The sequence below is a fragment of the Camelus ferus genome, chromosome 14 (genome assembly GCF_009834535.1).
Source record: "Camelus ferus isolate YT-003-E chromosome 14, BCGSAC_Cfer_1.0, whole genome shotgun sequence".
Classification (NCBI taxonomy): domain Eukaryota; kingdom Metazoa; phylum Chordata; class Mammalia; order Artiodactyla; family Camelidae; genus Camelus; species Camelus ferus.
The window spans coordinates 8912684-8938862 of NC_045709.1; the positions used below are offsets into that span (position 1 = coordinate 8912684).

At 40.4% G+C, this 26179-nt stretch overlaps 1 protein-coding gene across 1 annotated transcript; it reads left to right on the plus strand.

Annotated features, from left to right (window-relative positions):
* Nucleotides 1–858: 858 nt before the first annotated feature.
* On the plus strand, nt 859–18364 carry CYSLTR2 (cysteinyl leukotriene receptor 2). Its single transcript, XM_032496154.1, is given in 5 exon segments — nt 859–1494; nt 1905–1980; nt 13448–13520; nt 15504–16020; nt 16022–18364. Coding segments are annotated over 2 exon segments (1038 nt in total). The 5' UTR covers nt 859–1494; nt 1905–1980; nt 13448–13520; nt 15504; the 3' UTR covers nt 16544–18364.
* Nucleotides 18365–26179: the final 7815 nt, after the last annotated feature.

The window sequence follows — 26179 nt, forward strand, 5'->3', positions numbered from 1 at the left end:
AAACATATGAGGACTTTAGGAATTTCATATAATTTCTAGAACACTTATATAACTATACAAATACAACATAAAGAAAGCCTGGTATCACTTAATTGACAATAGTTCTCATATAATTTAACATATCAAATAAGTCCTAATCAGTGTAACATTTCCTTTAAAAGGAGAGAAAACAAATATTTTGAGATGTTCCAGGGGCCTTCTGGAATACCCCAACTTGCTTCTGGGTCAAAAAGACTCCCAATTTAGAATTTGATTTTGGGAAATGTGTCAAAAATCTTAAAACCATTTGACACAGGTCAAGTTGTTCTTGAAAAATAAACTAAGTTTAAGTTGCGTGACTAAACTGGTATATATTTTGCCCTTGGAATTTTCAAGGCTAATCCCTGTTTGTTTTTTATTTTAACAACATGAATTTTAGGATAGATTTTTCTATTTCTGAAAAAACAGCATTGAGATTTTGATAGGTATTGTGCTGAATCTGTAGATCAGTTTGGGAAGTACTAACATCTTAACATTAAGCTTTCCAATCTATGTACATGGGATATCTTTCTGTTTATTTATGTCTTTAATTTCTTTCAGCTGTGTTTTAGTTTCAGCATACAAGTCTTTCACCTTCTTGGTTAACTTAATTTCTAAATATTTTATTCTTTTTGATGTTATTATAAATGAAATTTCCTTTTTGGATTGTTCACTGTTGGTGTATAGAAACGCAATTGACTTTTGTGCGTCCTGTCATTTTGCTGAATTCTTTTATTAGTTCTAACAGGTGTGTGTGTGTGTGTGTGTGTGTGTGTAATCTTTAGTTTTCTACATATAGGATTATATCATCTGTGAACAGACACAGTTTTACTTCTTTCTTTCCAATTTGGATGCCTTTTATTTCTTGCTTAATGTCACCGCAGCATTCAAGACATGCTGAGGATCCTAATGGGGAAGGGGAATGTGAGAAATGGTTAGACTTGGGAGATATTTTGCAAGTAGAACAAATAGAGTTGTTGGCTTGGATGTTGGCTCTGGGAGAAAGAGAAGCTAAGGACGATCTCTAGGTTTATGATTGGATTGACTGGCTGAATCACTGTGGTGCCATTTGATTAGATGGAGTATATGGGGGAGTGTGCACTGGGGAGGGGAAGTTTCAGCATATTAAATTTGGCCATGGGTGTGGATAGCATAGATAAATACAAGAGAAGATGATGAGAAGAGGTCAGAAGACAGAATTTTGGGGCAAGCTCACACTTAGAAAAAGGACAGAAGAAGAGTAATCAGAAAGGGTAGCAAATAGGAAACAATCTACGGGGTAGAAAAAGAACCAGGGGAGTCAGAGGAACAAGGAGGGTAAAGTTTCAAGAAACTGGCAGTGGCTAACTGTGCAAAACAAATTGAGGAAAGAAGACGAGGACTGAGAAAGGACCTTTTACATGAACAAAGATTAGGCCACTGATAACTTTGGACAACATTTTCAGCAGAATGGGTACGGCCTCCGCCCATGTGCAAGTAGGTTGAAAAAGCACGTGGATGATGGAAATTGCTCTAAACAGCTCTGAAGTGCTGTACTTATAAGGTGGTGTTGATTTCAGTGTTGTCATGGAAGCAAAAATCATTCAGGGGAACTAAAAGCCACTTAAAACCCCTGACTCTAGCCCATCACATCCCTTGATCTGTTGTGAAAGATGCTGATAAAAACAGTCATTAGAGGGGCAGGGCTAATTCAGGTTTCTTCCCTTGGATGTAGTCCCTGAGTGGAAATTTGACCCCCTTCATCTTAAGAGGAAAGCCAGCACCCACACTCACACCAGATCCTATAAAGCACAGATGACTCACTGACCAAAGTTCCTTATTCTCTTGCTATTGGCTAACGCTGTTCATAAAATATAATTTGCTGTTTCACTTCTCTTTGAAACAAGCAAGCTGAATTACTTGGAGGAGGAAGACAGCAGAGAGGAGACAGAAGCCAAGGCAGCTGAAAGAAAGCAAACTCAGGTGAGCACTTTTATCTTCGCTTTGTTAGCTCATTGTGAAGAGTTATGCTTTGCTTATCACTTCACAGTCAGAAGAATACTTTTTGAAAAGTAGGTTTATTTTGTAAACTTCATAAAAGTAAGTTGTCTTATAAACTTTTTTCTACCATATACATGGTAGTTTAAAAAATACTGGGAAACTACAAAAAAGTAGAAGGAAGCAAAAACCACCACTGAGATAGTTTCTATTGATATTCTGGGGGTATTTCTTTTCATTCTTTTTTGTGTGTCTGCATGTGATTTTAGTTGATTTTCATAGTTGTGCTCATATACAATGAATATGTTTATATTTCTTTTTTTCTATTAGAGCATATATTTTTCCACATTGCTGTAAATGCTTCATAATCATAATTTTAAATTACTGCATAATATTGCATTGAAGAGATTCAATATACTTGAGCCACGCATTCCCCTAGTTTGGGTCATATGGCATCTTTCTTATTTTTCATAGACTGAGTCATTTGATTATGTAAGATAAGCTTTCTTCATTCAGGGTCTTGTTCTTCGAGGAGAGGAGGTGAAATTTGAGAATGTAGATTTCTGTGGTTTTTGTCAGAGGCACAGTGAGAGGGAAGGAGTGTGTAAGAACATGGGCTTGTATTCTGCTTACTACCCCTTTGGGTCCTCAATCAGTGATTCTCAGCTCTGGCTGTACATTCTGGCAGAATCAGCTGCTTCTGAGGCGATTAGAAAGTTACCTTTAGAATACCTGAAACTTCACTTTTGGTGATGAGACAGTCATCTATAGGTTTTGGTTTTCTTTTTTAACTTTCAAAAATTTCCCAGGTGGTTCTAACGGGTGTCAAGCATAAAAGCAGCTGACCTAGGTTATCTGAAATATTCTCCTGTCTCTGACACATACCTGAGAGTGATACATTTTAAGGGAAAGGGAGATACACTATCAGGAAAGCCACCCAAATCTCCCTTTTAATACTGTATAAATAATACAAGGGTAATTTGTGGGAAACATAAGACGTCTAGAAATTTCTATCATCTACCTCAGCCTCATAAACTCTTGAGATGAGAATCCACTTAAGAGTTTCAGTTTACTAATGCTTTAAAGAGATGAATTTGTTTCCATGCACTGGTGGTTAGATGTTAGAGAGGTGGAGATTCCAGAATGTTCTAAAAGTATCCAAATTAAGCCCAGCATCTGTTCATGTTCTGCCAAACTAGCCAGACTTCCTTTCATTTGCAGACTCTTCAAGGACAAAACACAAGGTGGGCATTTAACAGCTGACCACTGCTGTTCAATTTTATTCATCGGTATGTCTACATAACTGAGTACTCTTTTAACCATTAACATGACATTGATGTTTATTAATTGGCACAGAAATTAGTGCCATGATTAATTGACACAGAAACTGGCACATGATTTAGTGATAAGAAAAAAGCAAGGTACAAAACAGCATTAAAATATGCACTCATTTTTGCTTAAAAATATGTATAGTTGAAGAAAGATGAAAGGAAGCAAAGGCACAAAAGTTTGTTTATGTCTGACTGTTCGTAAAGCTTGTAATTTAAGTTTATGTCAGCGAGGCAGGGGTTGAGGTAGAAACAGGATCTCCAAGAAAGGCTATCCTGCAGGCACCTAGAAATGCGGGACCTGGAGCTCAGGCTTAAATTCTCCTGGTCTCAGGGTTTTGTTTTTTTTTCTTTATATTTAAAATGGAGATAATAATGCAACTCATCCTACCCAAAAGATAGCCAGGTGGAACAAATGAGATAACAGAAGAAAATTCTTATAAAAATAAATTTTAAAGAATAATAAAAAAAAATATTAAAAAAAGAAAATTCTTTGCAAATTTTAAGGTGAAAATATGATATTTTCAACATATAAAAGGCCTGTCTGAGAGTCGGAGGCAGAGAAGGTGAGCTAGGACCTCGGTGGGGCTCCAGTGGGTGTCCACTCGCCACCAAAGAAGAGCTGATAGTGGACTCAGAAGAGCTGAGCAGTCAGAAAATGAAAAACCGTAAGTCGTCAGGGCCACAGAAATCAGAGGAGTGAGAGTTACAAAGACAAGACATGAGGATCCTCCTCTAGGATGACTGAGAAGGAAGTTTGAGAAAAGAGCAGTAGCACCAACCGCTAGGCAGGAACAAACAACCTTATCCTGGTTTTGTATGACTCAGAGAGGAGGTGAGGCTGGACCACGGCAGCTACTGCTGTAGATGAGGAAGAGGAAGACGAGAAAGAAATGACAGCACCGAGCCCAGTGATTCAGGGAGTTTAGGTGTGAAAGGACAGGGAAAAGTAGATGCTTGACAGGTCACAGACTTTGGTAAGAGAAGAGGAATCTGGTGTTTGGTTGATCAACTGCTCTGCACAGTGGACATATTCTTCCATTTATGACTCAAAACAATCCTAAGGGACTAACTTTATTAGCCTCCTTTTAAAGGTGAGGCAGCTACACCTCAGAGAGTAAGGAATGAACAGCTAGGAAGTAGGAGGGTTGGGGGAGTCAAGTTTAGTGCAAATTCTACACCAGCCTGGTTCAAGTTTACGATCGACAGAGGAAGAGAAATGAACAGAAGAAGAGACTGAAGTTGTTGGAGTGAGATGGGCTGAGAGTAAGAATCAAGGTGTCTCCAGAGAAAAGACATGCATCTTCCCTCCCCGACATCCTCTAGCAGCAAACCCTTCACAGAAGCCGAGCTGGTATGTCCTCTCCCCTCACAGTGGTCACTTCATCAACCGCTGCTCCTTTCTCAACTTCCCGGCCATGGGCTGCCTCTTAGCACCTTATTGCTAAGTCTCTGGATACTTTTTATCCCCTCTGACCACTCCCTCCTCCTTAAAACAGTCTTTCTCTTGGCCTCCTTGACCCTGCGTCCTTGATTCATCTCCTATCATCTGGCCAGTCTTTCTCAGTCACCATTCTAGGCTCCCGTTCTCTCTGTCTCCAGACCTAGGCTTGCCTCCTTCCAAACTGTCCTCCATCGGCTTAAAATACAAATCTGCTTCCCACAATCAGAGGGCTCTCATTGCTCCCAGGATAAAGCCCAAACTCCTTAGTATGGATGTAGGCCAATCTCAGACCACCCTCTACCCGCGCTTTGTCTTCCCTTTCATGCTTCACCGAGACCATCTTACTTGCAATTCCCTAAACGTGCCCTGTGCTCTCGGCAACATGACTTCATACATCCTGTTCCCCTGTCTGGAACTCCTGACCCACTCTCCTCAGCCAACCTTTCCCCTCAGTACTTTAAAAACCTCTCCCTTGCTCGCTGAGGCTGTCTGGGGTCCCTCCCCCAGGTTTCTACCCAACTCTTCACATTTCCTTCTGATAGCCCTTCTCACCTCACTTTGCCTTTCAACTTCTCGCCTCTAAAAGAACTCTGTCTACTGACTTGTCTGATTTATTCACCATCCTGGAGGTTTCCTTCATTGTCATGTCCACAGGGTCTAATCAGCATGGCTCAGAGAGAGCAGGATGGCGTTGTGACTGAGACCCGATGGGGTTCAAGCCCCATCCCACCACTAAACTGACCGGTGACCTTGGGCACAGAGGCTATTCAGTGTCTCTGCCCTTCGCATTTTCTCACCTACAAAGTGAGCATTCAGAGTCTCCAGGGCTATCTGAGGATTGACTGAGTTAATCCACACAGGGACTTTGCAGAGTGCCTCCCACAGAGTAGGCGCATCCATGTTGGCTGTCGCTTCTGGCTGGACGCATGAGGATCTGTGGCTTGAGGGGGACGGGGACTGATCGAAGAAACGGGCTTTCCCAGAGCAGGTTTGGCCAAGGCTGTGTGGCTCGAAGTGAAGGGTGGTGAGGGTGGCTGATGAACTCAGACAGCCAAGGGCTCTGATGTCAATTTACCAGAAGGATTTTCAACTTGGGAGTTAAAATTCTTGGAAATGGTGGCCAAGCAGGACTCTGGACATTGGCTTACAGCACTCGGAGAGTCTGCTGGCCCTGCAGGACCATCAGTTTCCCTTCCGACCATGTGCTGATGGGTTAGGGGCCACTGCCGGCTCCCTCAGGGCTGTTCTGCACAAAATCCCATCATTAATTCCTGTAAAGATGATGCCAAGTCCTCCAACCTTTATTCTCCAGCTTCTCTGGTCTGGAGCAGCGTACCACAGTGTCACGGCAGCCGGTGGTCTAACTGCTCACAGCCTGCTGCTGTTCCAGATGTGTTTGTGTCAGTGTGTCTTAGGGCCTCAGTCTTCGGGTTCTGCAGGCAGGTCACAGGCTTGTACCCAGGAATTGAAGGTGAGTGCACCTGTGGGCTCCCAGTCTGTACCAACGGTGGGGGTGGGACTTGCCACAAGGTCCCCTACTGGGAATGCGTCAAAAATTTTTTTTCTAGGTATAAGTAAAAATAAAATCTGTGAGGTTTTGGACCATTGCAGCTTTGCAATGACCGTGAAAACAGTCTAAGCATCAGTGTAAGCTGTTCACCTTCATCAGATTTTAACTGGTCACGCAGCATGTTTGCTTTTCTTCATAACTGCAATATGGAATCTCCGTCTGCTTCTCCTTGATTATTCTGTGTGATTTTATTACCAGTAAAGCTTCAGGAGACAAAGCCTCAACTCTTTCTTTGTTCCAGGGGCCCCTTTCAGTCCAGGAAGCTGTGCACACGCTCACCCTCTGCTGTCCCTCTAAGTCTGTGCAAATTGTGCTGTCAGTTTATTTCCTAATTTCCCTTGAATTTACCTCTTCGCATATGTCTCAGCTTCCCATCACATAGTTAATCGATCTGGCTGATTTTTACAACCACATCTAGCAGCTGATTCCTTTTTCCTATTTTTTTCCCATCAGTCTAGTGAAGTATTTCAGTGTAGTGTAGTGAAACGTATTGTTTACGGACAGAAAAGAACAAAGTGTTTTAAAGGTTTCTCAAAAGAAAATGAAGCACTAAACGGAATTTTGGATCTGCGCTGGCCCTGCTTTTAACCTGGGCCTGTTAGCTAAATGAGGCCTCTCGGCAGGGTGTTTGTGTATTTTCTTTCTTTAGCTTTCCAAGGATGAAGATGCTCTTGGAATCAGAGCCCCAGCTTCTGTAGATGTCCCCTCCCTGCAACTGGGGCTGCTTGACAGCCATCAACCGCTCCCACTCCCGCCCTGCCTCCAGCCCCTACAGGGCCCAGAACCAGTCCCAGTCAGAGGCAGAGGAACTGAAGCAACTCTGGGACTCAGTGCTCCCCCTGGGGTTGATCTGATCCTGATCTGGTACCTCGATTCTAAAATTGGGCATCTCCCTTGTTTCTGAGATTTGGTCCCCACCTTCCCTATCTTGGCATCCCTGCCCTGAGTCTCTGTGCCCAAGGCTCTGGCCAGCACTCAGGTTCTCCGGGACTCAAGGCCTGCCTGCAACGGCCAGGCCGCCTCTCAGATCCGAAGTCCTCTTCCCCTCATGGCCTGGCAGTGCAAGGACCTTGCTGCCTGCAGACTGACCTTCCCTATGAGTTGTGCCTTCCTCCTCCATTGCTCAAGAAGTCCCCATTGCTAGGGTCTGTTGTTGGTCCCTCCACACCCTTCAATTCCCTCATGGAGAAACTGTTACTGTCTTTTCCTGTCTGTGGTCATACCTGCTGGATACCATGCTCTGTCTATGATAAGGGACTTTGCCCAGCATCTGCAGCTGATGAGGTCGTTGCAATCTTGCCACCTTCTTCCCCACCACCCACCCCTTGTGAGGGAAGTGAGGGAGGAAAGCAGGATGGGGTCCCAGGCTGCCCTTCCCATTGCAATTCACAAGCCCCATTGGTCTTGAGATGGGAGAAGTGATTTAAAGGTCTTCCTGGTCAAACATTTAAGGACTTGATTGCCTTCAAATCTACTTCTACCTTTTTGGACCCTTTCCTTATATAAGTTTTTCTAAGATTCTTTCAGAATCCTGGCTCCAAAGTTAGGGACATATGGATAGGACTCTGTCCTTTTCAAAAAAGGTCATTTGTAATGGAATGCATCTGTGAGAATTCTGGCTGGTCACATATCAGTCTTAGCTCCCTTTCCCTGTCCCCTTGTCCTCTGGGCTCTGGGGGTTAACCCTGGTTCTAGTGCTCTGCCCATCCAGCGCTGACACATAATTGTAACGTCTAATCCAGCTCCAGGTTTGCATCATGGATTTGGTCTGTGCGTTCTGCCTGTATTGCCTCTAGCATTTCAGCTCTGTACTACCTGATTTGGGGTTTGATCCTTCTGTCCTGGCCCTGCCAACCAATAGACTATTTCTCTTAAAAGCTGAGCTAAGACAAAATCTCCAAGCTTCTCTTTTTGCTATATTCCCTTTCCCAAGTCAGGCTTACAGACTTCCAGCCTCCATGTGACTGTTCCTCTGAACTGTATTTGCAGCCTTGACCTGTCTCCTGAGCTCTAAGCCCTGCTAATGGTCTCATCATTCTCCCTGTATCCCAGGCTAGAAACCTCAGACTTACTGGTGAGACAGATCAAAAGGAGAGAGCTGTTATCCACAAAATCAGAACTAAGGCCCCAGGGTCGAGACAAGCTCTGGACGATCCTTCCCAGTTGTGTTATCCCAGCTCTGGTGGCTGCTGCCAGTACAGCACGCACGCGAGGGAGTCAGTCATCTCTCTCTGGGAGTTCTCGCAAGTGGAGTTTTCCGTGTATTCTTTCTAGGGAAACGTGATTCACCGGAGGGGTGGTAGCTTCAAACATCTGAAATTCCCTAACGATTATCCTGAACACGCAGGGAAGGTTAAGGCTTGGCAGCTGGGTGTAAGCCCGATGTCCCTGTAAGAGGAAGTGGTCTAGCGGGGCAAACACGGTATTAGTAGTATTGGAAATTTAAGAATCACTTATCACAACCAAAATGAGCCTCTTTCTCTATTCAAGCGCCTGTTGGTGGAGAGTCACTTGTGGCGGATGGATTCCTTCCGCCGAGTCAGACATGTCCTGTAAAGCAGGCTGCAGTGTCCCTGAAGAAAATAAATGGTCTTTATCCAGGGTGGGCGTCATCTCTGCTCCCACTCCTGAAGGTGTGGGGTTGGCTGATACGGTTGTCAGGACTTCAGCAGAAGCATGTTGATGTGGGGGCGGCCAGCGTACAATTTTTATAAGACTGAAGTTTGGGGTTAATTATGCAAGGGCAATGTAAATATAGAAGGGATGTGTAAAAGGTTTTTTTTTTTTTTTTAAGTCATTAAATGTTGTCAGAAATCAGTTAAATTCAGAACAGTAGCTATGATCTGAGAAAAACAGACCAGAGAATTTTGTTTTTCCTTAAGTGGCAGAGACCTTACGGGATGAAGATCAGGAAGGGTATATTAGTTACTAGAGGGGGCAAAAGTCCAATGATAGACAAGGTTAATAGTAAAAGGAAAGAAAAAAAAGTGCTAAAAATCAGAATTAATTGTGTTCCATCTTGTGTGGAAACGCCTCCTTCTGTGGTCAGTACTTTCTTCTGCCGTTTTGGGCAGAAGCCATCCGCTTCTTCAAGAGACAGCTTCTGGAGAATTTCTCAAAATCTTCAGTTTGACGTCTCCCCAAGGAATGAACACTCAGTGGAGTTATGTACGTCTTTTTAGTTGGAAAACATGAATCCAAAGATTAAAATATTGGCATCTCAATGCTGGGACAGTTCTTAGTAGTGGCAACAAGGTCCTTTCCATGGAAGTTCAAGAGAAGTTTTTCCTTGATGTCTTTTCCAGAAGACCAAATATCTAAGTTTCCGGTGTTAGAAGCTGCTCTGGAAGATATTTTGAAATGCAACTTTCCCACAGTCATCACGTTAGATTGCAATAGGATAAGATCAAGGATTGGAAGTAATTCCCAAATGCATGCGGTATCCTGTTACTTCTCAGAAGGAAATAATGAGTGGATCTTAGAGGAGCCTGATCTTCCTGCCTACCTTCAAAGCCAATGGAAATATTTTGGCTATTAGAAGTTTGAGGGTTTTAGAATTCCACTAGTTCTTGTTACTTTCTCTGATGTTTGTGGATAAGTATATTTCTAAGTAAACATTATGTTTCTAAGTAAAAGGTAAAGTTTTACAGTTTTAAAATCATTGTTTCAGGGAAACGTGCTCTTTTACTGGAGACAAGTTGGGATTACAAAAATAAACAGGTTTAAAAAAAATTTTAAGCATTACAACCAGAGCTAGGAAAAGCCCTAATACACTCTGAGAATAAATAATAACCAGAACACACCCATAGACCCTTTGGAGATGTTCAAAGAAGCCTGGAGGGTTTGGTTGTCCGTATTCTACCTTTGCCGTCTCACTAGGATTGTGTTGATGGTGGAGAGGGCATGCATTGGAATATCCTTAACAACGGCCTTAAACTTACCCCACTCTTGTTTAATATCATTGCCATTTTTTCTCTGCTATTGTAGGTAATATCATGAAGCCGTTTTGCTAAACTATTTAATAGTTAATTTTAATACTTTTTTTTAAATTCAGTTATGGTCAGTTTACAATGTTGTGTCAATTTCTTGTGTACAGCACAATTCTTCAGTCATACACGAATATATATATATTCATTTTCATATTCTTTTTCACCGTGAGCTACTACAAGATATTGAATATATTTCCCTGTGCTATACAGTATAAACTTGTTGATCTATTTTATATATACCTGACAGTATCTACAAATCTTGAACTCCCAGTCTGTCCCTTCCCACCCCACTCCCCCCCGGCAACCACAAGTCTGTATTCTATGTCTGTGAGTCTGTTTCTGTTTTATATGTAAGTTCATTTGTCTTCTTTTTTTTTTTTTAACTTTTTATTATGGCTCTCTCTGTAGGTAATAACAAAACATCTCATGTTTCTTTAATTCACTGTCTATTTTAAAGTGGTTTTTATAGTGTCAGGAAGTCTCTCCATTTCTAAAGCATTTTGAATTCATGAATGAATTTAAGATCATATACCTTACGTCAATATAAGTATTTGAAATTCTCTTATATTTTATCAGCTGGCATATCTGGGTAAAGACAATTAATTTAGCCATCTGGACTTGTTTCATTTAGGGATGAAGCTTATATTTCAAGAGTAAATTCAAGTCAGTGAAAGCATAACCTGCTTGGCAGTTTGTAGTTTTCTTTATAATTATTTATTTTTATTGAAGTATAGTTGATTAGTTGATTTACAATGTTGTGTTAGTTTCAGTTGTGATTCAGTTATATACATACATACATACATATATACATATATATGTGTATATGTATTCTTTTTCAGATTCTTTCCCATTACAGGTTATTACAAGATACTGAATATAGTTCCCTATGCTGTAAGTAGGTCCTTGTTGTTTATAGTTTTTCTCTTTAAGTACGAGCAAGCCGAAAAACAAAATTAAAACAGGGATAGCCAAGGGAGAATCTGGTTACCTCTCTCTAACCAAGGTAACCGATCACGGGCTTCTTTTTCCACAGATGAGGGGAGGAGGACAGCTGGGTTTAGAATGTTACAGCCATGGATGATGTTTGAGAGGGAAACCAGCAAAACTGCACAGGAGGTTAGGTGATCAGCTGAAAAGTCCCGAGTTATTTCTGTCCATAAAGAGAGTAGATAGCAGCGAAACTATTCAGTTTAGTGGACTAAGAACCAACAGCAAAGTTGACTAAATTGATGTAAGGCTTCTGCAGGACTTGCTGCAGCTGCTGTAGCTCTTAAACAGGAAGGCTACGTCGTGGCTACTGGGTCCAATGAAAGACTGAAATGAACAACTGATCGCTGATGATTCCCATGTAATTGGGTCAGAACCCCTCGTGCTGTTCGGACTTTACATCACAAAACAGGAAAAAGGGTTTGTGAACCTAGAATCCTGTAAAATAATCTTTTGATACCCAGGTGGTAATCTTTGCACTTTAACGTGAGCTTGCTTCTGTTGACTTAAAAAGTATATAATCCTTGAAAGATACTTGTTAGCACAATTTACTTAAGTATAACTAACTTAGGAAAATCAACTTTCTTTGTAATTGATCAATTTACTGTTACTAAGTTTGTTAAGCAGAAGTGCTTGCATAATAGTTTTAAATTAATTAAAATTCAAAGGATTTTTAGAAATCTAATTATTTCCAGTGTTCTTTCATAGGATGAAGGAACAAATCTTGTATTACCTACTGGCTATTGTAGTAAACCCAAAGCCAATTTAGTCCCAAAAGACGTATTAACAGTTTCATTCTGAATTGAGGGCTTGAATTTGGGAAAGGAAGAATCAAGAATAGTTTTTTGAGGAGCCAAGATATAAGTCATAAATATCTAGAGTCAAGAAATAATTATAGGCAACAGTGTAAAAACACTCAGCAACTAACAATAGTTATTGAGAAATTAACTTTTTAAGGCAAGAAATCTTTTAAAAATTGATTTAACAGTATGTCAGAAGCACTGAAAGTTAACAGAATATTTTATTGACAAAAAGAAATCTTTACTAGTATGAGCACAAAATAACCTAGTTATTTTATATTAAAAAGACCCAAATTCTAATCTTACTCTTTTTGTACATTTTCAAATAACACTTTGCAGTATTTATTAATATGCCCTTATAGGTATGCAATTAGGCATTCACAAATATGTAAATATACAAATAAATAAATTTAAAGTGTTTATAGCTTTAAAATTAAATCTATTAAATAAAATATGTGTATCATATTAAATTTACCCTCTGAATAAACTGTTTCAGTTTTCCTAATAAACAGAAAATCATATTACATATTTGTATTTCTCTGTATTAACAATTTATACTAATTACCATCTTTAACCAAAGTAACCTTGGATTTCTTCAAGCATAAATATGTAGAGAAGAGAAAATAAAAAATTATTTATTATTTTTCTGTCTGCTAGCCTTTATTTCACACAATTTAAACAATTTTGACATACAGACATAATTTAATTCAAAGGCATTTGCATATTTTGTTCATCTATTGCTATTCTATGAAATAAGGTAAAAATTATATTCAGTGATTAGTGTTTTATACCTATTTCTTATTCAGCAATTGTTACAGCATTTAAAGTTTATGTATTAATTAACTTAACCACTTGAATAAAATCTTAAAGTTAGTTATGGATCAGAAAATTATGATTTTAGGCAACTCATTAAATCCTATGATTTGTAGCAATGTAAGAATTTCATAAAATTAATCTTTAAAAAGGCATTCATTATTATCACTCGTTTTAGTTGAAAATAATTTTATGTGTATAATTATAAATTTTAAACAAGTTACAGAAATAATGGACTCTTGCTTAACTCGTAAAACCAATATAGGAAATTCAGTTTAATCAAAAAAAAAATTGAATCCTGGACTTGTATAAACCAAAACATTGTGCTGACGCTAGTTTGTACGTTAAACCACTTACTTAAAGACTCTGAATCATGCCAAAAACATTATCTTTTTTTAACTTGAAGATAATGCCCTTTTTTCTTTTCTCATAACTGTAATTATAAAAGCTATTATGTAAATATACTTTTAGTGTCCACAAAACAAAACACATCTTAATAACATTTTCTTTCTTTATTTCAGACATTTTGACTCTCTGCCTGAACCAGATGTTTTGAGAGTGTGCACATAAAAGGTGAACAACTCTTTTGATCAGGTAATTATTAACTTCCTATGAGAGGAAAAAAGAGAAAGAGGAATTGAAAAAACAAAAAGGGAGCCTGTATCAGATGAATACGACATTAACTGAAAAAGATAATTATGTTCCCTTTGAGATTATATATATAGTAAAAGGGACTTTGAAATATACACACAAAAAAGAGTGACGTGAAAATTGGTTTAAGTCTTTGGCAGTTTTACCAATAACGCTGATTAAAAAGCCAGCATTTATTAATCCTCAGAGTATGGAAGCAAAGAAGGGGGCTATCTCCAAACATTAAACAAAAGAGTCTCTCTTTTAGCCAAACAATCTGTTCTGGAAGGTTTCCTCACTTTTTGTTCTAAAGTGCTTCTCAAGTAAACAATCATGACTGCAATTACAAACTGTCCCTGGTGAAATTGTGCCAGTCATAGAGATAAGCACGCAAGTTCACCTTACAATAAGAAAAGCTGAAGGAAACAGGTGTTGCACCTGGAGGACGTGTGGTTTTAGGTTGGGTGGACCGACAAGAGCATCAGTGTACATAGATAAAGATATATAGATATGTACACAATACATCTTCTTTATCCAGTCATCTTCTGATGTGCATTTAGGTTGCTTCCATATCTTGGCTATTGTAAATAATGCTGCAGTGAACATCAGGGTGTACGTATCTTTTCTAATTAGTGTTTTCATTTTCTTCAGATAAATACCCAGGAGCGGAATTCCTGGGTCATATGGTGGTTTTATTCTTGATTTTTTGAGGAACCGCCATCCTCTTTTCCATAGTGGCTGCACCAATTTACACTCCCACCAACAGTGTATGAGGATTCCAACCTTTTCTCCACATCCACTTGCTAGTACTTATTATTTGTTGTCTTTCTGATAATAGTAAATTTCTTATAGACAGCATATAATTGGGTCATATGTTTTTTATTTTCCAGTCTGCCAATCTGTCTTTTAATTGGTGTATTTAGGCTGTTTACATTTAATGTAATCATTGGTTTGTTAGGGATGTCTGCCATTTTGTTTGTTTGCTTGCATTTTCTGTTATCTTTTTCCTGCCACCTGTTGGTTATCTGAATACTTCTTAGAATTCCATTTTGATTTACTTCTAGTGTGTTTGAGTGTATGTCTTTACATAGCTTTTTAGTGGCTGCTCTAGGTGTTACATTACACATGCCTCACTTACCATGGTCTATTGGCCATGATGCCAATAGACCATCATCATTTTACCACTTCAGATGAAGTGTGTGGAAACTTTACCTCTTTATGTTCTTCACCCTTCCCCACTTATAATATAATTATCTTAAAATTTCTTTACATCCATTTAGAATTACATCAGTGTTATAGTTTTTGTTTTAAACATCATATAAAACTCAGACTCAAAAGAGAAGAAAAACCTATTGTAGTTACCCATATGTTTGCTTATCATGTTCTTTCTTTCTGATCCAAAGTTCCTTCTTTTATTGATTCCTTTCTGTAGAGAAATTCTTTCAGTGATTCTTTTAGGGTAGGTCTGCTGGCAACAAATTTTCTTAGTTTTCCATCATCTGAGACTGTCTTGATACCTGAAGGATACTTTTGGTAGGTCTTTTCTTTGAGCATTTAAAACCTGTGCCACTTCCTTCTGTCTTCTACAGATTCTGATGAGAAATCTGCTGTCTGGTAGATTCAGACTGCAGTGTCACAGGGCACTCATGCCAACATGGGCACTAGGCAAAAGTTCCCTCATTTTGAGACTTCAGCTTCAACCAAATAAATTAATGTTTATTCTGCATTCTAGAGATTTATCATGAAATGTAATGGAGCATATAGTAAAGACATACAGTAAAAGTACAGGCATATACTAAGTGTATAAACATATAGTAAAATGTAGGCAATATTTTTTGACTCAAGTTTTAAAGAAAAGCTAATATTTCTCTCTGTTTCATTAAAACGTGGAAGAATGTAAGTAGTGAGCAGGAGGTAATTTTTTGTGTCTGTTTCTTTTCAATTCAGCATGGAGAAAAAGCTTGTGTCCTTATCGCCACCCATCTCCCTGTCAGACGTGGAACCCAATGGCACCTCCAGCAATCACCATAGCAACAGGAACTGCACAATTGAAAACTTCAAGAGAGAATTTTACCCCATTGTATACTTGATAATATTTATCTGGGGAGCCTTGGGAAATGGCTTTTCCATATATGTTTTCCTGCAGCCTTATAAGAAGTCCACATCTGTGAATGTTTTCATGCTTAATCTGGCCATTTCAGATCTCTTGTTCACAAGCACTCTGCCCTTCAGGGTTGACTATTACCTCCGAGGCTCCAACTGGATATTTGGGGACCTGACCTGCAGGATTATGTCTTATTCTATTTACGTCAACATGTACAGCAGCATTTATTTCCTGACTGTGTTGAGTGTTGTGCGTTTCCTGGCAACTGTTCACCCCTTCCGGCTCCTTCATGCCACCAGCATCAGGAGCGCCTGGATTCTGTGTGGGGGCATTTGGCTCTTTATCATGGCTGTCTCCACCTATGCTCCTGAACAATGGCTCTGAGCCGAAAGGCAATGTCACGTCGTGCTTAGATCTGAATTCTAACAAAGTTACGAAACTGAAGACCATGAACTACATTGCCTTGGTGGTGGGCTTTCTGCTGCCGCTCTGCATCCTCAGCATCTGTTACCTGCTGATCATTCGAACTTTGTTAAAGGTGGAGGTCCCAGAATCGGGGCTGCGGCTTTCTCACAGGAAGGCACTGACCACCATCATCATTGCCTTGATCATCTTCCTCCTGTGTTTCTTGCCCTATCACATACTGAGAACCCTCCACTTGATCATGTGGAAAGCGGGTAAATGCAAAGACAAGCTACATAAAGCCGTGGTCATCTCATTAGCTTTGGCAGCGGCCAACAGCTGCTTCAACCCTTTGCTGTATTACTTTGCTGGGGAGAATTTTAAGGACAGACTAAAGTCTGCACTCAGGAAAGTTCATCTACAGAAAACAAAGTGCAGCTTTTCTGTATGTACGCAGTTGAGAAAGGAAACAAGAGTGTAAGGGATTATCAGGTGAGGCTGTTCCTGTGTCCTTGTGTCCACCTTCATTCACGTGTCGTCTCCAAATGACCATCTATTTACACCATCCCCAACCCAGGGGGCATCCCAAGATTGAATTGACCGTGACTTTTGTTAATAAGATATATTTCAAAATTTTCATCAGTTGTATCTTCAGTGATTGAGTCCAAAGGAGTACAGCAGGAAAAATCCCTAATGGGGTCTTGCAACCTGAAATATCAGACCGGGAAACAATGCTGAGCCCAGTGGATGCTGCTTCTCATCAGATTCTGTACCAGGTCTCTGGCCCACTAGGCATTCTACAGTCTTAATTTTAAGATGACCCCAACGTTTCCAGCTTCTCCAGCTCTTCTTCACTCTTCAATCCCCTGAGATGTAGCCAATTAACAAAGCTACTGGAGACCCCAGAGCAGCTGGAAAAAGTATCCTTAGAACTTAGTAGAAACACATAGACTGTGAAAAGGAAGGCTGCCCTCTAACAAAGCAGAGTCAAGGTCCCAAACAAGAACAGTGGGAGAAAGGTAGGAAGAAGGACTGGGGCAAGAGAGAGCTGGTGAGAAGTAGGGGGAAGGGAATTTCGTTCTACCCTGGGAGAGGGTCTGTAGCACACTGAAGGCAAAATGGTTCTCTTTGCTTCTCTCTTGCCAGGAGTTAGGAAAGACAGGAAGAGTAGGAGGAGGACCTGGGGCACTGTCTCAGTGGGTGGAGGGATTATGTGTAGAACAGGGGAGAAGGAGGGGTCAATTTTCCTTTTGAGATCTGGGTTCAGGCTAACTTCGCTGCAGTTCTTAGTCCTGCAGGTGAGTCCATTTGGTTGGGAGCCAGAAAAGAGGGGGTGACTCTAAGGGGGTGGTTGGGCACTGACAGAGAGGGTGGGGTGGAAGGCAAGTTGCAAAGATTGTGGTACCCCGAAAATTCTAGTAACATTTTGGCAGAACACAAGTAGGGTGGCTTTCTTTTGAGAGAGTGTAGAAAACCCTGGATTGTGGGAGTGGAGTCCTTTCTGTCCACTGAAACAAGGTTAAGGAGACTGCCAACTACGGCTGCCACGACCACTGTACTGCCAGCAACTGAGTGCCCTCTCCACGCTGGGCAGACTCTCTCCATCCTGAGAAGACTCTGCAAGGCACTTCCCATTTATTAATCCCACTTAACCTTCACCCCAAAGCCCTGTGTTTTTATTTTACAGATTAAGAAACCAAAACCCAGAGAAATTAAGAAACTTGTTCAAGTTCACACAGCTCTGTAAGAGTTTTAAAAACCTCTGTGCAGAGGGGTTGGCTGGGTGTTTCCCCCACTGTTCCCCCTGCAAACCTCCAGAAAGATTGGTTGAAAGTCTGAGTAAGAGTTTTGTCCCCTACCAGGCACCTATGTCTCCTCACTCTCATGAGAAGACTGAAGGCTGAGGTTTTCTCTTTGTAGTTGTTGACTCCAAGATAGAGTGAAGGGTAGGAGGGAGGTGGTGTTCTGAAGCTAGGAAGGGACTAAGTCAAAGTCTTTATACTAAACAAGAGCCCCAGAGCCCTTCCCTCACTTAGCTGCCACAATGCTGGCAGACTCGTACCTTGTCGGGACAGGAGCCTGGCCTGGAGGACCCTGCCATGGGGGAAGCTGCCCAACTCAAGGAAAAAGACCAACAGATGCAGACTGTTGGGGATTCCTGGTGCCGGCCCTATTAATTGCACAGCAGGGAAGCCCACACCGTACCTAATCCCTTCTACCCACAGAGAGCATCTACTCAACCTGTCAGAGCCTCACTCTTGTTATGAGCAGTCATTGACTCCTACACACTGGAGGAAAGGGCCCAAACACGAAAAACCAACAACAAATGAGAGGGTGGACAGAGACATTTTCAGTACGAAAGGTCTCAACATTTTCATCACCCTTGCACAGAATTTGCTTCTCCAAAATAAGAGGGTAAACCAAGATAGAGGAAAACATGACATCTAGTAAATAAGGAATCCAACACAGGAGGAAGATGAAGAGAATTCCCAGGACACTGGTACACAGCAGAAAAACAGGAAACTAAATTGATTTGCACACCTCGGAGGGATTTATATTTTTCTCGGGTAGTTTAGGATGAACTAGTAAAAATACACAGGAAAATAAGCATGTGAAAAGATTAAACACAATTATTAAATGCTAGGGGAAAAGCAACTGTTGTTTAAACAAAGGAAATATGACCATAGTACACTACATGGCTTAGCTGTGGACAGTATTTACCTAGAGAATGATGTAAATAGCAAAACACTGTCATGTAACTTTTTTCAGAAAATGAGGTGAGTAGATACGTATTTGGGGGGAGGGGTGTATATTTTATCACTGGAAAATACATAATAACTAAAGTTAAAGAATGATAGGCTCTCCCCTTGAGAGCCTACTGTCTATAGCTTAATAAATCCTCACTTTGCTTTTTTGAAAAAGAAAGAATGGCAAGTATCTGTATAAAAATGTTATTTAGCAATAGAAGCTAAAGCCCAGAAGACATAGTGAAAAGGACTGACAGGGATGGCCACTGGATGTGGTGTGGGAGGATGGGGTGGGGATTTCTCTTTTCTTTTTAATAACTATTTAACTATCTAACATGTGACTATGTATTGCTGAATAAAATTAATACTAAGCTGAAATAAAATTTTAAAACTCAAATTAATTCTGGTTTAAAAAAAAAAAAAAAGATGAGGAAGATAAGGCCACCAGAAATGAAAATTGAACATAGAGAGAAGAAAGGAGAGCAGGAAAGGACTACATTTGGATTTGGGACCCTGAGTGAAGCCCACCCAGCCCTGCCATGGAAAGGGAGCCCCCTTTGGGGGTGAGAGGAGTCACTCTCTGGGGTCAGGTGTGATTTAGACTGTCAGGATAGTTTTTAGTTGCAAGTAACGGAAAACCCAACTCCAAGGGACTTAAACAATCACTATATCACATAACAACCATACAAAGGGAACTTGGCCTTCAGGCCCTATTCAACCAAGAATTCTGTGAGCCTCCCTCTCCAGGTATTGGCTTGGTCCCATGGCTGAATCCCCTCATGGAAACAAGCTGATTATAAGCAGCCTGAAGCTACATGCTTCCTTACTTGTACCCAGGAGAAGAAACACGGTGTCTCCTGCCCAAGTCATCTAACAAAAGTTACAGGCTTCCTTTTCATCAGACCTACTCAGATTATGTACCAACTCCTGAACTAAACCAAGGAGGAAGGGATTACCTTGACTGAGTGAGGATGACCAGAATCTACACCAAAGTGGGGGTTGTGGGGAGGAGATCAAAATAGCAGAGTAGGAGGATGCAGAACTCACTTCACCCCCACAAACACATCAAAAATACATCTACATGTGGAATAATTCTCACTGAAGACTAACTGCAGACTAGCAGAAAGACTCCAGTACAACCACAGCTGTAAGTAAGATCCACGTGGAATCAGGTAGGAAAGGAAGAGAAATAATTGGGTCAGGACCTGTGCCCCTGAGAGGGGACTCAGAAGAAAAGGGAGATTACATGGTGGAAATCCTCCCTGGGGAGTGAGCAGTTGGAGCCTCATATTGGGCACCCCTGCCTTGGGGACCAACACCAGGAAGAGGAGTCTCCTTGGCTGGTTGGAGGGTGGGTGGGACTAAGAGGAGGACTGTGGGAAGCCTAAACTCCACTAATGTATAACAAATGACTCCAATACTCTTTGCACAAGAAGTGATGTCACAGAAGTCTAATTTATTATGAAGCAAAGCCACTCTGGGTCTCCTTAACCTCCTCTCAAATGCAGACACCTATAAACAGCTTCCTTCATAATGATATTTAGTTACTTCCAGAAATCTGAGAAGAAAGCAGTAATCTAAACAACAAAGGTTAGACTCTCAAAGCTGTGTGCTGGAAGGCAAGAGTCATCCAAACCTGGCTGAACTCAGTCCTGACTGATCTGTTCTTTAGGGAAGGTTGAAATCCATAACCTTAAACCAGAGGTGACGGGGTTTATTTTGTGTTGGTTTGTTTTCATTTTGCCCCCAGGCTGCAAGAAAGAGAGAGAGCCACAGGAAAGTGAGGACTAGGCTACAGGTCGCACACAAGACTCAAGGCTACTTGTCACACGAGCATTGTACATGTGCTTTTTGCAACAGACTTAGAGCAAGCATTGTCATACATCCTGAGTAGTTATACTCTGTGACAACAACATCAGAGAATTCTCTTTCTATCCTAAACACTGGGTGCAATAGTGTGGTTGGAAGTTAAACAATAACTTTTAGTATTGATAGGGAGACAAACACCTGATAAACAATTCAATTAGAAAATGTAAATTAAAAGCCAGTAATATTTCAGGCGAAAACCAAAAAATTACGAACATATACGCCAGTTTACTCAATCCTTATGTAATTAATCCTTTTTACTAACAATTTTAAGAAATCAGAGTTTTCATTAGACCTTTGAAATACCTTACCCACTTTGTATGATTTAAAAGAAATCTATACTTGTCAAAAAGTCCTTTTTATGAATCTTATTGAAGATGAAGCAGTTTGCAAAGCACTAGCTTAACTGTCTATGAATGACAAAAGCCTTAGAAAGGCAAAGTTAAAGATCTGGTTATAAAGTTTTTACAAAGAAGCTTAATCAAGTTGCTGTGGCATACGACATTTTAAGATAACTAGACTAGAACTAGAATTATGACTAGAACAACTAGAATTATGATGGACAGCATTATATCAGGACATATCTAAATTTCGGAAAACTTAAATAATTTCCCAAATGTCTATAACAACATTTATCCACAGTGTATAGTCTGAGGAAACTTATCACTCATTTGACAAAGCCACGCAATGTAACATACCAACCAATCTGAGTTAGTTTAACATTTTTCTCTGAGATGTCTCAGGGGTCCTCTGAAGCATCCCAAAGTTAGCTAAAGTTAAAAAAAAATTATGAAAATTGGATACGAAGTTTGTCAACAACATCAAAAAGTTTCACACAATCTGTTATCAGAAGCACTATTATCACAAGCAAGTAAACTTCTTCTCTTAATACAGGGGAAGCAAAATCTAGTCTTGCCCCAATCTTCTTTTAATAACAAAATCCATTTACCTACTTAAGTGTAATCTGATCTCAGACCAACCATGCACAAAACTCCCTTTCTACAAACTTTCAGCAACTTTCTGTATCCATATTAGTTTGTCCCTTATTTTTTTCATCTAGAAACAACCAGCTTTAGGACAAAAACATGTTTCCTTAAACTTAAAGCATATAACCTACTTTCCTACTGTATACTGAAATGGTTCCTTTATTATTTTTAGTAGCTTTGGTGACATATAAATTAGGATCCTCAACTCATAAAAATGTTCATTTCTAGTGAAAACTAAGTAAGCAAATATGAACTGTCTTTTACATTAGCATTCTGTAGATTAGCAAACACAAATGCCAATAATGATTTCTAAAAAATGCGCTTTTAATAGAAAATATCTCAGTGTGGCACCAAACATATTTAATAGTCCTAAACAACTTTAGTTTCTCTGCAAAGAGAAGCCAATGTTCAGTAAATAATGTTCCAGTATCTTAACCTTGCTTGGGAATGACCCAGCTATTCAACAAATTTCCATAATTTATCTTAGGTTAAAACAACTCTAAAATTTCAAGTTACCAAGTATCTGGAGAGGTCAATGTTAGGTAGAATTCCTGAAACAGAATTATTTCTAAAGAGTTCACCCAAAAGCTCTTATGTCACTTGCGTTTAATTTACTTATAAGAATTTTGTCATATCAAGTTAAATGAATTTTTTTTTTCTTTCTGACTAACTGCAGCAGAAGCAACATGACCCTGTTGACTTTCAGTAAACCCAGGTACAATAAAAGACATGTCTGTGTTTATTATACCAACAAGCTTAAGCTAGCTTTAATATCAGATATTAATTTAATACTGAATATTTCCTAGATCACATGAACCTAAAATTTGTTGTCTAGCTTCTTTTATACTTAGAAGTATTTAATCTGCAAGTGCTTACTTTTAAGTCAATTAAATAGAGCTCTTTTGCATTAATTTTTACCTAAATACAGAACCAGAGACCTCACAGTTTTTCTGCCTGAGTTTAAAAAAATCTTTTTCCTTGAGAGCCAGGTAGTTCATTTACATCTCAAAGGCACGGGAAGAGAAATGTGAATTCCCCCTATACTGGTTTATACAAAACCCAATCATCTTGGTTATTTTCAGGGTTTTTTTTTTTTCCCAGTTCCCAAATATCCACTTCAATTTAAAGAAATAACAGTAATAGACAATAATATATATGTATCACTCACTGACACTCAGGTGCCTCACTTTCAACAAAACTAGGAAGAGAGAATAGGATTTGGACTCAGGTACCAAGACACGTACACACACACACCCAAGATAAAAGCCAGATTGCAAAAGAGCCACTTTACTGTAACAGCAGAGACAGTAGGGCCATTGTCCTCCAGATCTCAGGGAGCACTGAGGTCACAGAGTTACAGTAAAAATATCATTTTCTTTCATTTATGGGAACATAGCTGAAGAGCTCCCAGTTTTGCAAAATATACTCTATGTATAAGACGGAGCAGAACTCTGATCATCCATGCTTAATTATTCATGGCCAATGTTATCAAATATCAAGCAAACAACAATTCAAAACCATGTCTCAGGGTCACAGCTCCCTAGCCACAAAAGGGAGATTCCTAACCAGTGCCCCATCAATCCAAAAGGGGGGACCCCAGCTAGTGCCCCAGAGATAAAACTGAATGAAAGACCAAGGCTAGAAAGGGAAAACCGCAACCACGCTCCCCACAGGTGAGGCCACGGCAATAGGGAAGGGGGCCCTGGTGTCATCAGACATGAGCCCCAATACTCAGACGTCTCAACCGACCAATGCAAGTACCGATGCACACACATATAAACAATACACATGGTCCCACAAACAAGAGGTGTGGCCCCAAAAGTCTACTTCCGGTCCCAGACGGAGGCCTCCAAACAGACTGGCCCAGCTCTCTAAAGAGAATGGACTTAGAGTTGTTCCCAGTGAGCCCAGAGTGGCTCACTCCCTTCAAGGGAAGGAGCTCAGATGGAGCGGGTAGAATTTTCCCATCCTGCACAAGCCTGAGTGGCTCACCCCAAAACCATACACACAAAAACACAACAAATAAGCTATGGTTGCGCAGACAATTAGAGGAAGTGTAGTCCAAAAATTCTACTTCCACTCCCAGACAAAGGCTTCCAAACAGATGGGCCCAGCTCTTGAAAGAGACACACCCTGAGTGGCTTGCAATGAGCCCACAGCGGCTCCCTTCCCAGTGGGAATGAGCCCAGATGGAATGGAAAGAACTTCCCAGCCTGCGTGAGCAGGAGCCACTCACCCCCAGGAGACACCAAATGTGGACTGTAGCTCTGGACATTTCTTGGGTCCAAACAGCCTGGTGCTGAGGGTCGGCCAGTGCCTGTCAGAGAGAGTCCTTCCTGGTTCCCTGGAGCAAAGTGAGCTCTGGCAGCTGCTGGGACCCAGGGAAGGGGCTGCCAAGGGTTGGGGTCAGCCCTCCGTGGGCACAGGCTCCTAGGCTGGCCAAAATTGTTAACGAAGGCAAGTTCATGTACCTGCCGCACACTGAGGCCAAACAAACTGAAATGTCAGAGTTTGGAGCAGAGAAAGTTTTACTGCAGGGCCGAGTAAGGAGGCCAGGGCGGTTCATGCCCAAGAAAAACCCAAACTCCCCAAATAGTTTCAGCAAAGCATAAAGGCCAAGCTATGGGGGGCGGGGCCACAGGTCACAAGGCATGTGATCAGCTGATGCACAGTTCTCTGATGGACTTGATGTTGCAGTAACAGGGCGGTCCACATGCTCAACCCCTAGGCGCCAGAAGGTCTGGGGGACCATGTGCTTTCAATCAAGTAGTTAATTTCTTCCCTTTGATAGTGATTTTTAGCACCTGAAAAACTCAGGAACTATACATGAGACACTATTATCTGAGTACTTAAGAGAGGAGCTGCAGTAGAGTTTATGGGGGAGACATCTGACCCTGGAAGACTCCCACAGGGTCCTGCTTGATAACAATATTTTGAGATAGTGTGTCCTGAACTCTGTCAAACTATAGAGTCTGAAAACTTGAAATATTATAATAATACAAATTAGTAATGAGAGAGGGAACCAAAAAACATCCCAGCTTAGCATGTGTTTCTGTGTCTGTCTGTGTGTGACATCATTGGTAGGTCAAAATGGAAACATTTTGAGCATTGGGTGAAATTTCCAGTCTTGGCAGTTTTCCTGAGATGCTCTGACCTAAATACCATCATCCTCTACCTATAAACCAACTTGGACACAGTCATTTTGCAGGAATTTTAAGTTTAATCCATTTGTACTTTCCAGAAGGAAAGTCTTGGGGTTGACTTGGATGATACTGCAGAGACAGCTGCTTCATTTTAATAATTCTGTGCATTAAATTTGCACATTTACTCCTGTACCTCTAAATTGACTTCTAAAAGTCAGGGATTTTTATGGCCCAGTCATAGCATGGGGTCACCTTCAAAGAAACACAGCCTGGCAACGAAAGCATAATTAAGCACTTAGGGTCTTTGTTACATCCCTTCCAGAAAATGCCCAAGTGGATTTGTTTTCTTCGCATGTAGCATTTTTCCCCATCCTTCTATCATTACCTCTAAAACATCAGGTAGCTGCTCCAGAGTCTCTCTGCATCACCCCAACTCTGCATTCTTAACAGCCTCTACTTCTCCCCAATTTTTGGTTACCTTGGGGTGATACGTAGTAATCTTACACATACATTTATTAAATGATTAGCATTTCCTTGAACATTAATCAACAATCCTCTCAATATTCTCAAACTACTTATATAACTAATAAATTGAAATATATAAATTTAATAAAGTAAATTTTCCAAAATAGTTAAACACTGCAAACCTAATCCAATAGTTCTAAATGTTCAATTAAATTCACAAATACATCACTCTTGTAAATACTTTAACACTTTAAGAGACCACATTTAGACTATTATAATGGTTACAAAACCAGCACTTTTACATTAAACAAGTAACAAGATTGTTAATATTATTTTAAAAAACTCCTCATTTAAAAATGTCACACTCCCAAAATGCTTTCATAGTTATTATACACACATACATTATTTTTGAGAAAAATTTCCCTCAAGGGAAATTTACTTCTACATATTTGCCTCTACATTCTCCCCAGCATAACACCTTATGCATAAATGATGTCAACAGCTATTTATTCAGTTGAATTTTATATTTAGAACTTTCCTCAAGGCACTAGTATTATCTTCCCCATTTTATAGATGAAGAAACAGAGACACAAACAAGTTAAGGCATCCTGGATTCCAAACTACCCGTTGTTCAATCCTCCTGCAAGCAAAACTGCCCTTTCTAGAAGTCAGAGGGAGCCCTTCCCTCCAATTGGGAGGGAGGCTGTTGCCAGCCCTGCCAGAGGTCCAGTGATGCATAATGAACAGAATACAAGGTGGGGAGGGCATAGCTCAAACAGTGCGTGCATAGCTCAAGTGGTAGAGAGCCATTTAGAATGCACAGGGTCCTGGGTTCAATCCCCAGTTCCTCCTCTAAAGGTAAAGAAATAAATAAACTTAATTACCTCCCCCTGAAAAAAACAAAACAAAA